We start from the raw sequence: 13971 nt of genomic DNA, 5'->3' as shown, positions 1-13971 counted from the left end.
GACGAATGATTTTCCCGCACCATTTCTGTCTTGCTTCAATTTTTCATACAATTCTCCGGTCACAAAAAAGCACTCCCGAATATTTTTTCAGATTTTCTGTAACAAGCGCTAATTTTTTATGAGTATCCAAATCCATATAAAAATTAGCCTTTTTTTTTAAATGTCAAAAAATTCTTAAATATCTTAATTCTCATCCCGATCATTCTGACATCGGTCCGTGATGGTAAGATTTTTTTCGATTTTTTTTTAGCACTTTGAACATCTTGAACAAACTAAACACCATGTTTCAAGTTTCAGAAAATTGTTAAAAAAACTTACCAAAAATTCTGCGTCCTTGTGTCAAACGATTCAGATTTGAACACAGAATTATTGGTCATTTTTTGAGAATTTTCGGAATGTTGAATTATGGTGTTTTGTTTCTTTACGATGTTTAACTTGCTAAAAAAAAATCGCGAAAAGGTTGCCCAATCACGATCGTCGACCAGTCAGAATGATCGAAATAAAAAAACAAAATTTTTGAGAATTTTTCCAGATTTAAAAAAAGTGCCAATTTTCAGATAAGTTTGAATAATCATCAAAAATGAACGGTTTTAATAATCTGAAAAAATTTGAGAGTACCTCTTTGTGATCGAAAAATCGTATAAAAATATGAAGTAAAATCATTGTTCAAGTTGACATAGAATGCCCCATATACACATACCTATCTACATTATACATATTAACCGCGGTCACGACTATACAGAAGAGTCCACTTCTGTCTGTAGGTTCAAGGAGAAATGAACGTAATTCTTAACTTCGCCACATAGATAAACACACACGTACTGTACATGAATGAATATTGGACTCTGTAATATGCGAAGAATATCCATGAACAGTGTAATAATATCTACTGATGCAAATATAATTGTACGTTCGGCGTATCTTTATATTTATATATACTCATGTATGCACCGCGCATACACATTCAAGACTCGAGCTTCACTCTATGTACCCTGCGTGTTCCATGGCGTATACTCGATGCCCAAGCTACATCAAGTCTCCGTATGTATGATTGCAACTAGCTGCATCCGATTATGTATATGTGTATGCTGTAGTAGGTAGGTGAGTATTAGGTATACCTATATACGTCAGTGTTGAAATTAGTGTTCAACCTCTGAGTCGAAAAAACCGTCGCGTCCTTGAAACTCCCTCCATTCCCCTCCTCATGAACGTCGAGTCATCGCGCCCGCTTAAGCCCCCCCCCCCCCCCCCCGCCCCAAAAAAAAAAACCTTTTTCATCTTATTTTCTCTGCCCTTCTTTCTTTTTCTTTCTCTATCTTCGAATCGGTATTGTACTATGAAATTTTAATGAACAACTCCGGAATACGGGGCTACCGAATTGTTTAATATACATGTAATATAAACTTGCGTGTGTGTATGTGTGTGTATGTGTATGCGCAACAAACATTACACTGTTTCAGATTTAGGACAATGTTCTTTGTCTTATGTTTTGCTGGTCAAGGTCTAGACGTTAGTTTTAGACACAGTCGTCCCGAGATATTAGTGGATTTTTAGATTCAGTTTGTTTGCGAGAATTGCCAAAATGTAATCGTGAATATCATCTGATATTATACCGAGAGTTCTTCTTGAAAGGACCTGCTCGTAACGCGTGTAATTCAACTTGCTTAATTTTGATTGGCTAACATGCGAAACTCGCAGTCTGAAGCCATTCTTCACTGGCAAGCAGAAATTCCCTAGAATCGACTGGTTGACAAGTGAAGTCAAACATAACCTATCTATTAAGAAGGACCGCATCACGGCACTATGTATCGGTCACTCTGCCCAACATACTGGTAACATTTTTACGAAGTTGGCTACACTTATAAACTAGATAAGTTGCAATTGTCGAGTAGGACCTTTTAAAAGGAACTCTTGATATATGAATATAAAGTTTTTTTACTATGGTGCAACCAGATGCCAGATATTAACAAAATATCAGGACTTCGGTACTCTTGTTACTTTTCTATAACTCATGTTCAAAATGGCGGACTGAGGTCGACTTTCCAAGGCCTACGAGAGTAAATATGTTATTATTTACATTAATATTAACCCAGTCCAACTATCAAACTGTACTGTAATTTTGGAAAATTTCGTTAAACACTGAAATAAGTGAATATTTTCATACGATGTTACAAATGGGAAAAGTCACATGATAAAACTTCAGCACTTCGTCGACTTGAGCTAAAAAAAACTAACGTTCGGACCTAATTGTACCAGCAAAGAGAAACCTCACTAATTGGTCTAATCTGAAATAGTATAAATAAGACAGACGATTGTTTAATTGTACGGTAAACCGGAGGCTTAATTTCTATAGTTCATTACTTCTAAACATCAGTGTTCCGTAAACGACAAGCGCGCGGGTCGTATGATAGAAATATAAAGCACCAAAAGAAGGTGAGAATCGGTAACTGTTGAAACTTGGAAATGTTGAGGCCGATATACAACGTCGAGGATGCGCAGGTGCTGCAAACTGACTGTGGTATTAATATACTACGTATATTCCTGCAAATTATCATTCAATGGCTCTCGAGACAACGCGCGAGCGGGGGGGGGGGCAAAGAAATACGTCGGGAGAATATCATTTGACTCACAAGTTCGATTGGTTGTTGTCGTGAATACGAATAGATTCTGTACTGTCAGTCGGTGAGAAGCAATAAGTTACAAACTCAATAGTATGAAACTAATGTACCAACAGTAAACGAGAAATAATAAAATATGAAAAATGATGAAATTGAGCAAAAAATCCGCGCCCCAAATCACCGAATACCGTGTGGTCGGATATAACTTGGCATAAACTGAAAAAGTAATAGATAAAACAAGAAGTGTAGTTGAAGGTTCCGTGCGTCTCGAAAAGCTGTCAGTGCAAGAGAATTGTACTTTTTATCTTTCGAACGACTCTTTCAATTCTGCTTGGGTGTATAGATTCTTACATTATTTTTTGGTAGCGTTTTCGCGGAGCTTTGCAGTCGTGGTGCAAGAATTTCCGTGATAAATATTTAATCAATTCTTTTAAAATCGAGTCGTTGTCTTGCTTGAATTTCAATGATTCGATCGACTTTAAAGATGAATTTTGAAAAATTGTATAACTCGATCATTTCTCGGAAGATATTTATCAATAATATATCATCAATATTGCTGATGATCAACAGGTTGGAATGATAAGTTTAAGATAACTTTCTCGCATCACGACGACGCCCGTAATCAATCACTGATTGTTCGGGTTTATGGACACGAAGATGCCGAATTTTTCAAAAAGCAATCTACACATTTAATTTTACTCAAGAAATCTCTGTTGTGTTTGTCCCGTTCGGCAAGTTTCAACTGTTCTCCTTGAAAAGAGTCTTTAATTTTAATGTTCCCTCCTTCACTTATGCCTAAAATGTATAATGAATTGTACAACACCTAACACATTGATTCAATAATAACAACAACAACAACAACAATTATAATAATAATTCGTAAATTTCCTTTCTGCTGCGGGTATGACTCTCGTTCATTGTCAGTTAAACACCCGGATAATACACGCGAATGAATATAGTTAATATGTAAGTAATGTATAATAACGTGTTCATGTTTGTTATTATTACTATTATTATTATCATTTAGCAATGAACTAACATATATATATGTATATAAAATGTCCTTACACATACTGAAAATTATTCTTGAAAGGACTTGATAGTAGCGCACGTGATTCAAATGACTTGATTTTGATTGGCTGACATGCGTGCTCACACAGCCTGAAGCAAACCTTTGCTGACAAAAACAAATTCCCTAGAATCGACCGGCTGACAAAGTGACAGTCAACCCCATAGTCGCTCGCGCATTTAGAATCGCATTGCCTACCATTCTGGTAACATTTTTACGACGTTGGCTACGCGTTTAAACTAGACGAGTCGCATTTGTCGAGTTATAGTCCTTTCGAGAAAAATTCTCAATATGGATACATAGTACTTGAAACGTTCAGGAGTGAGAGACTTATGCGTAACGGTACACAATAATCGAGCCTCGTTTTTGCAAACAATAACAATAAAACTTATTATGTAGTATGTTTTTAAAAATTCGTTCGAATACTATTTTGCTATAATTTTTAAATTCAAAATACATACATATATGTACGTATACATACACAAAAAAGGACGAGATTAAAAAAATAAATTTAATTCCCCAATACACATATTGAAATATAGAAAAATGAACATCTCGTAATGAATATAAAAGCAGTAGCGAGTCGTTAATATTAACGATAATAATCAGCACGTAGTTTCAAGAAACGCGAAAGTGATTGAACTTTACGGTCAGCTGTTGAACACGTGCGTTAGTCGCTCGTATACTTCGCTACCGGCACGTAATCAGGCGCGTTGTTGCCAAGTCTAGAGCTGCTTGTCTCGCCATGGAGAAGAAGGAGGAGGAGGAGGAGGAGGAGGAGGAGGAGGAGGAGAAGGAGAAACACGGCAACACGGCGCAAAGGTTAGAGGGACATAAACGACGAAGGATAAATCGAGCCGGTCTCTCGCGTATAAAACACCCGGCAGCAGGCTCGATTTGCGATAACTTGCGAAATTCCCGCGCGCCTCGTGCAGGAACAACGATCGTCAGGCGAGAACCGACGCGCAAACAAAACAAACGAAAAGAAGATAAAAAAAAAAAAGAAAGAAAGAAAGAAAGAAAGAAAGGAAATGAATACACAAAAGGAACCGAAAATCATATGTAATTGTACACGCGCATGAAAATATCTATACTTGCGTATACCGTGTGAGGAGAAGATGGAGAAAAAAAGATGAAGAAAAGAAAACCAACGAAAAAGTCACATCCGCTATATATAACTTGCAAGGAATAAAATTATGTATACATATAAATATATATATATATGTATATACCTATATAGAAATCTACATACAAAAATCACATCCTTCCCGACGCTCTCATCACGTGGCAGTTGGCAGCCATGGTGAAAATAAGATTCTACCGAGGATAGATTTTCGATATATTATACTAACAGCCCGTTGCGTATCCGCCTGCGAATATTTTCAAATGTTTCTTGTTGGGCAATAATTTCGGAATTGTTTGATTCACACGAGTTTGAAATTATATAATTTTTCGAGTATTTTTTAACAATCCTGTAAAGTTTGAAAATGACTTACCGTTTAGTTACTGAGTTTTTTTCTTATTTCAAAGTTGAGCTATTTTATATTGTCTAGATATAGGGATTGGGCCAAAAACTGATAGTTTCGAGTTAGTTGTTTTAGAAATAAACTGTTTAAGACGGGAAAAAATATTGAATAAGATAAAATGGATACTCAGGAATAATATATATAAAATTTTTATGATTTTCTTCCTTAATTTAATAGTTAAAAACATAATTTAAAGAGAAAAAAAAAATCCGATTGTAATTTTGGTTAGATTGTAAATTTGGCAACATCGCAAGTATACACATTAGGCGCGGTATTTAAATTATTTGTTTTTTGTTGTTCAGATATGGTATCGCTAAATCACTTTACTTTTATTTTTATTTCCTTGCAAATCCCCCCCTTGAATCGTAGCTGATCTGACATTTTGATTTACAAAAATAAAGGTTATAGCGAGGGTTACACCGAAGGTTCAAGCAGACTACAAGACAAGAAAATCACGTGGCGTTGCCAAATTTATTTTAATAAAGTGGTCACGATTATCCGTCGGATGGCGTTGCTATCGCTACTCAACTACCTTAAACATAGCCATATGCTCCCGCAGACTTTTTTCTTGAAGAGTTCGTCGAGACCCCAAAAACTCCTCAACATAACTTTTCTCTATCTCTATCTATAAGATTTTAATCAGAGCTAGTCAAAAATTCTGGGATCCCCTTCCGACTGGACTTACAAATATCGTTATATCTCCAAAACTATTCATCTGATTGTTTAACCTAAGTAGCCTAAAACCTAGCCACACTTTGCAGCTAACGATAGAAAAAAAAATAATCAAAATCGGTTCAGTACTTTCGAAGTTATGAGCGAATATACGGAAGGACAGATAATAGAGATGAGATTTAGATCCTTTTTTGGTGTGTGTATATATATATATATATATATTATATTTGCGCACGTATCACTATCTGATTGTCAAATAACTACGACATATGTTGTGTATACAATTTCGAGCATTATTATACCAATCATGGTTTATTGTATGTAGGTAAGTACCTATATTTTTATAGATGCATTAGATATTAGCGTATACGCGTTGCGACAAAGGTTGAAAATAAAAATGAGAGAGAAAGATAAAAACGGGGAGAGGGGGAGAGAGAGAGGCAGTAAAATGTTCTCGAATATTATCTATACCTATCTAGACGGATGTTGGCAAGCCAACCGAATGGTAAGTTATAGCAACGTTGTAGTTCGCATAATTATCAAATAGTGTCACCACATCCAGATCTCTAGAGAAAATAATTTCCTACAGAACTTATAATTTCTACGTATAACTTTAGAGCGAGGCTGTAAATACTATCGTATCGTGTCTAGATGACAAAATTTTTTGTCACCGATTTCTAGTCACGTTATTATAGTGTAACGAAACATTGAAAGAAAGTGACTATTTTTCAACTTGAGGAACACTTGGATGAAAATAAATTTATCAAATACGCAGTCTATGTTCTGACCTATTATATAGTTCATGGAATTTCAGACAATCCTAACGCCACGAAATAACGAAACTATGTGCCCTAAAAATGCAACTTTACAGGGTCTAAATGCACCACTGAATGTATCACTTGTTTCTATAAGTGATGAAATCAATCTATTCGATTATTGTATAACTAACAAAAATGTACTCTATAGTAACATTAAAAATAAACTATTAAACACCCAATGTTTAGTAAATTAAATTCCACTATGATCATAAAGCTCGTAAAATATTTTTGCATATGATTTGTGGCCACGCCTTTCGGTACACGTAATTGATATGACCACCACAAATAGATCAATCGATGGCTACATTATAATACGATACTAAGATGGCCGAAAACGATTCATCCTATCCCGCATGAAGGTTAGGATTTTCAACCTCATATAATATACGTTGTACTTTTATACAACTGATGTAAAAATATCTCCAACTAAAGTACAGTTACAAGTCCAAGCCATCGGATAGACGGTATTGCAAAGATTAAAACTAGATACCTAAGTATAATATATCAGCATGTAAGAAGCTTTGGCTGACTCAAAGCGGCTGTTTTATCATCGACAGGTTGTTGAACGATTCACGAAGCGATTTCTCGTGCGAACGGCGAGTCGTCGCAGCTTATAGATGGTTTAGAATGGAATGGAATAGAACATCTCGAATGAGTTTCTAGACTTCGTAGGAATCCGCTAGCCTGCAGTGGCCTCGAGCTCACCAGCTATCTCCGATCTAACCAAGTCGTCGTCGTCGTCGTCGTCGTCGTCGTCGTTGAGTATCCACATTTACGGCCTACGCTTTCTTACGTTTCGCCGACAACTTGGTTCTACGAGTACGAATAACCAATTTTAAGGTTTAATCCTGCCGATTGCTCGAATCAAAAGCAGGGAGAGAGAGAAAACAAACCATTGTTGTAAAAATCTCGAACGTTAAAATGTAATTTAAACGAATCTATGCGAGAAAATTTGAACATCACATGGCGAGAATCGACAACTTGATATATATGTATAAAGGTTCATGATTAGAAAGTTCAAACTGATTAAACTCAAGTTTTTTTTAAATCCAATTCTAATATTTGGGCTTATTGTCAACTGGCTAGATCTCCACGAATCGTTTGAAAAACATTAAAGGAATCTTATATTCGTTAACGAATATCTATTTTTATCCATTCTGAAGATAACTAGTTATTAAATTATTTTCAGTCAATCTTTGGATATCTATATCGTGATGAAAATAAGCCTTAAGACATTAGACTCGGGATAAAAAACGCAAGAATTAACGCATTTTAATCCATCTAATATTAAAACCTTTTCTCAAATTGTCGATATCCTATCTTGTGTTAGTCGAATTTTGTCTAATTCAATATCGTTAGAGCAAATAACATTGCTGGATATTTTTCAATCGATTCTCTCTTTTTTCAAACTTTTCTTTAAGAATATCGAAGCCGATAATTCATCCTTAATCTCGGCACGAAAAAGGTAAAGTAAGTACAAAGCAGGCAAGCTACTCAGGCAAGTCAACTGCAGCGACGAAATAGAAAGAGGGATTACGAATATCTCCTCTGTCCCGGAAAATGAAGGAAATTTCAATTTTCACATTTACTTTTTCTTCCACCCCGATACCCTCGTGCCCTGGATACGAGTTATAGGTTTGAACTAGCGTTCCTCGATTTGTACCGTATGAATGAATATCCACGATATTAAGGTGTCTGATGGTAATTTTCTTGTCAGTTATTACGTGAAAACATCAATTGGAGTATGTAACCGAGTCGATAGTTGACCTGACAACATTTATCGTTGAGGCGTTGTGCTTTCCTCACCGACGGTTAAACGGTGTATTGACCTTAGCCAAAAAAAAAAAAAAAATAAACTTCGGATTTCTCTCGTTTAGTTATTGCGCAACAGCCATTTGAATAAATTCTTTAAATCAGTATATATAATATAACTTCTTTTTTTTAAATCTTCTTCTTTTTCTTCTAACTTTAAAAATATTGCAGCAGACAATCTCTCCGATTCATCGAAATCATCTGTTTCTTAACGAAACTTATAGCCCAGTACGTATAATATTTCAATTATTAAACTAAATAGTACAATTTTATTTGCTTATATTTCTTGTACCTACTTTGCAAAATCCATTGTCACGTAATTTTCGTATAAATTTACTCTGTCTTTCGTGGTGAAAAAGAATCTTGCTATTACGTATCGTCATGTAATATACTATATATATTACATATACAACTGAAGATAAGAAGTCGTGAACATAAAACATTATGCTGATAAGATGGTTTTATCTAGGCAAATATTATTCACAAAGATAATGTTAAGCCCACGGTTGTATGGACTGTTTTTTCTTCAAGCCATGTCCAGAGGTCCCAACTTTAAAATCATTGTTACGCGCGCGAAAACATGACATGCAATTAACATTACAGGACATAACAGAACGCTATATTGCTGTTTAAATTCTCGCCAAAAAAAAAACGACGTAAATGAATGATTCGGGTAGCATTTGAAAGTAGAAAGAATCAGCTTCATTATGCTTTTATTAAAAACTGCTGGCAACTATTGCACTGTCCAGGTGATGTAGAATATATTCTTGTTTGCGACATGATAACTTTGACGAAGTCGGAAGTATTTTGTTGACAATACTATAGGAATTGGAATTTCTTCGCAGAAAAACTCGAAGAAAGATACAAGATTTAATTAAACCTTCAGTTGTGGTTACTGTGTTAAATTTTTTCACATCGAGACAAGAACAATGAACTTTTTCTCATCACAAAATATGAATAATTTTCACATTCCAAGCACTGAATAACGCATCAAATCGAAAAGTAAACTGGATACGAACGAGCATGAAGTTATTAACGTTACTGTAACGAAGCATGTTTAAGAAAAATCATCAATACTTCGCACCTTTAACAATGTTTGGAAATTCAATAAACCATGATAAACAAACCATACAACGTTTTATAAATTTCTAGAATCCAACCACTAGAGAAATTCATTCTCTAATTGTGCAACAATGATTTTTTCCCTGAAGATTCGTTACGTTAAAGTTACTGTTTTTATGTGAATAAATGATGCGGTATTTTGTCTTACCTGAGCAGCTGTGCGGGCGTTGATCTCGCCGGAGGATGCTGATTGTGCTGGGGCTGGGGCTGAATCCGTGGCGAGGTGGCCGTGGTAACGAGGGGGTGCCCATGCCCACCGTGGGGATGATGATGGTGGTGAAGGTCTCCCCCAACCGGACCACCGAGTCCACCCACGACCTGGAGTTGCTTGCCCACCGTCTCCATCAGACCTAACGCATTATGCACTGCAACAAACATCTTTTCCTATAGATCGTTCGTGACATTTTTCATAATTATTTTGAATAATCAATTTTACACGATGGTCGTGGAAGTGTAATTGCGGGTATTGAAGGAGATTGAAATTTAGTAAGATTGTAGTGACGAGACGTTGGAGAGAAAAAATTATTACTATGCGATTTTGGAAGAAGCTAAATTTTCAAAGTCAGAGGATCTATTGATTTATTACGATATAATGAATTTCGAATAATTATAAATTTTTCGAAATAACGGTTTTCGCCAATATGCATCGATGCAATAAGCTTCCTAACTTTAACGTGAATGACGTTGGTGGTCGAAGCTCGATACATTTTGTAAAATTTATTACGACATAGACGTAGATTGAGTATTTATTATAGAATTATGATATTATTGTGAAGCAATTTCAAATAAAGCATCTATACTTGATCCTCTCACATATTTTCTATTTATGTATTTTCAAATGAGATCTTCGTATCTGATAGGAATGTATTATAATTATATGATATTAAAGTTAGTAACTTTATCGTAATGATTCATGCTGAGGAAAAATAAAGCTGAAGTTGAGTAGCGTTAACGTAACGTTACGGGGGGTTTGTTATTTTGTTTCAGAGCGAAACTTGAATTTTTTTTTTACGCCTTTTTGGCATTTGACACACGAAGTAGTCAAGTTTTCAAAATATGAATACATTATGCCTTGTTATGATTTACTGAATTTCAGATATTTGTGGAATTATGGAATGACGATTCTCCGAAACATTAATCGTTAGAATAACGTTACTAGCTTCAGTCTTATGAAGAAAAACCGTTATTTCGCGATTCTGTAATTGTCTGAAAGTAAGTAAACCGTAATAAAACAAAACAAACTCATTCATTTCGAAATCTTAGTTCCTTAAAAAATCATCGTAAAATTAATAAAATAGTTCTTTTTTCTCCATTTTTTTCTTACGATAACATTACTAACTTATGCCTCGTAATAATTTGACAACCACTCGATATTCGACCATCTCGTAACAAAATGAATAATAAGTATCTATTTTTTTTTTTTTAACCAACCAACCTCCTTATTATGAATTATGTACTTTTGGAATTCGAAAGAGTGGCTTATTCGATAAGGAAAATAGAATACTAAATCGCTATTGGAATTCAATAGAACAAGAAAATTCAATTTGTATTTGAAAATTCCTTGGAATTCCGCTTCACCCCCTGACTTCTATACCTTCAAGATATCTTATTTTCAAAAACGGTGAAACTGGGTATTTATTTATTAAATAACAGAAAGCAGAATGTTGTGAGTACTGAAAGTGAAACATGACGTTGTGACATGACTTTAACTTGAATCAAAATCAACTTGATTAGCTTTAACTGACCTGTTTAACTGTCGTTTCGTTACATGTTTTTGATTCGAAACATTTTCGACCTGACTGTACATCACGTTACATCCATTCTTAACCCTTATAGAATTATAGTACACATCAGTGTCTGACAAACCCGGGCAGCTTTCCGTTTATTATTTATTATATAATTCAATACTTAGTCAACAGGTAAAATGTACTTGAAATTTTAGTCGATCAAGCTTGATAGAAAGCTGTGATAATACGGTAAGAATAAGCGAACCTTGGTTACATTAATTTCTAATGTGGAAAACTGTGGACTTAAAGTTAAACACTTGACTGATATATCTTCGATCGCGCGAAACTTTGGTTCAAATCAAAAGCTGGCTTTTCAAAACATTACAAAATGTCCAACATGAAAATCTATCCGCGAATGAAAACGTTAATAAAATTGCCTAAATAATTGATAAAACATGTGAAAATATTTGTCTGCACAATATCGGGGAATTCCAGATATAAAATGAGTTATAAAATTCGATAAATCAAATTCTCTGATTTCTCTCTATCATCGCTTATCTCTTGGATTAGTATTGAACTGATTTCTCAACCATTTTCCATATTCTCAGTTACATTTGAAAGTGAGTTGGAAAAAGTAATATATGCAAACATATATTTTCATGCTTTTATTAATTTACACCTGTGAAGTCTGAATAAATGATCAACAAATCGCCATGTTATTATTAATAAAATGATTCTTCAGTTCAAATTATTAAAATTTCATGTAAATTAATTTATTGAAAATTCATTTTATTCCCACTTGAAAGTATATGAATTCACGATGATTCTGTACAATTTAGACGGTGAATTATTTTTTCGCTCTTTGAGTTTGAATGTTATTATTATACTCTTCGATTAAAGTTACTCCTCGCTTTACTATATCGTTCACAACTTTCAGTCACTTTAATAACGCTACGAATAATTGTTTTTTTTTTTTTTTTTTTTTTTTTTTTCAACAATACGACGATTCGATCATTTAATCAGGCCTCATAGAGATAAAATTGATCAAAGAAGGCACTAAATATATTTTTCAAGATATTTCGACTGCATTGAAATTCTACGTAAAATTAATCATTCTATCCAAATTACATAAGAAGATATCAAAACACACTGCGCTAACTTTTAGATTTCTTTTTTTTGTGTTATCTCTAAGAGACCAAAACTAACTTTATGTGTGGCAGAGAAGTAAAAAAAAAAAAAACATAAAAATATATCATAACAGTCCAATACACACATATTTGTATTCACGCAGACAATTCAACGTTGGAAAAATCCGCCTAAACTTATGCAACCCGTTGTAAAAATTTTATAAAAAAATTCACACCTATTCTTCGACAAAGTTACAAAGAGAATACATTTTACCGATCGAGCTGCAATTTCACTGCAGTTCACGTTCGACCGACTCCTCTCGTTCTGCGAACAATCCATGGACATAGAACAAATGCCGATCGATATTGTAAGAATGTACACCTCGAATTGCATATAAGTGTAAGTGATTTTGCCCGAAAAAATTTAGGTTAAATTGCCGGTACGTAAAATTTCTATGAAACAACACGGCATGTTGGTATAAAGTGATGAATAACCGAATAACCGAAATAAAACAAAAAAATTGAGAACAAAAATAAAAGCTTGCCGAGTGAAAGACAATTTAAAGCTTTATTCTGCATCTCTACGTATAAAGTCTGAATTGCTAACAACGGAATGATCCGTTGCTTACTATAGTTTACTGCGCATGCGTTACAATCCCAAAAATCAGTTGTTTGCCAGGGCGACCAACCGTCATAAATTTGAACATTAGTTCGGCGCAATGTATGTTAATTCAAAAATATTGACATTCTATCGCTGTTGAAAACAACTGCCAGTAACAAATGTAAAAACTTTTGAGGTTATGTTCGTGACGGTTGGTTACCCTAGCAAACAACTGCTCTCGAATTATGGCGCATGCGCATTATTAAACTGTAGCAAACGACGAACGATTCCGTCGTTAACAGCTAGTTCACACGGTATAATACTCAACGTTTTTCTGTCTATCTATCCGTGCGTTCGATCATAACTCCAGAACTACTGAACCGATGTCGACCATTTTTTTTCTGTACATAGCTACAACGTGTGGCCATTTTTTGAAACAATATTCCGTTACAATCAGATCAACAGTTTTGAAGATATAACGATATTTGTAAGCCCAGTCAAAAGTGGATCCCATATTTATGCGAGCGCCGACTAAACTCTTACAAATAAAGGAAAGTTACGTTCAACAGTTTTCAAGGTCTCGACAAGCTCTTCCTCAAAAAAAAAAAAAAAAATCTCCGTCTAATAGCATTGCCACAAGAAGAGTTTGAAAATATTCGCGGACGGAACTGCAACGGGCTGCTGCTAGTAAAGTATAAAACGATGTATAGATCCGGACGAAATTATCCGAGCACCGGTTATATAGCTCCTCTGCCGCTACGGCCGTACCTACCTACCTACCTACCTACCTACCTACCTATCTACCTACCTACCTACACAAGAGATCCCAAGTATCGACCCACCCCTGCCGCAAAAGTGGAGGGGAACTGCGGACTAGGA

General features: G+C 34.9%; 1 protein-coding gene across 6 annotated transcripts in view; it reads right to left on the bottom strand.

Moving 5' to 3' along the window:
* LOC124404519 overlaps positions 1-13971 on the bottom strand; it is a 68560-nt gene that overhangs the window by 50087 nt on the left and 4502 nt on the right. For 5 of the 6 annotated variants that reach the window (XM_046878712.1, XM_046878715.1, XM_046878714.1 and 2 more), the window contains exon 3: positions 9786-10015. In XM_046878712.1, coding sequence (XP_046734668.1) covers positions 9786-10015 — 230 coding nt within the window. The remainder of the gene's footprint in view (positions 1-9785; positions 10016-13971) is intronic. The other variant, XM_046878717.1, reaches the window with a different exon arrangement.

The sequence above is a fragment of the Diprion similis genome, chromosome 3 (assembly GCF_021155765.1).
Source record: "Diprion similis isolate iyDipSimi1 chromosome 3, iyDipSimi1.1, whole genome shotgun sequence".
Taxonomy (NCBI): Eukaryota; Metazoa; Arthropoda; class Insecta; order Hymenoptera; family Diprionidae; genus Diprion; species Diprion similis.
The sequence above is the reverse complement of the archived record's forward strand: the minus strand, read 5'-3'. Positions and strand labels throughout refer to the sequence as shown.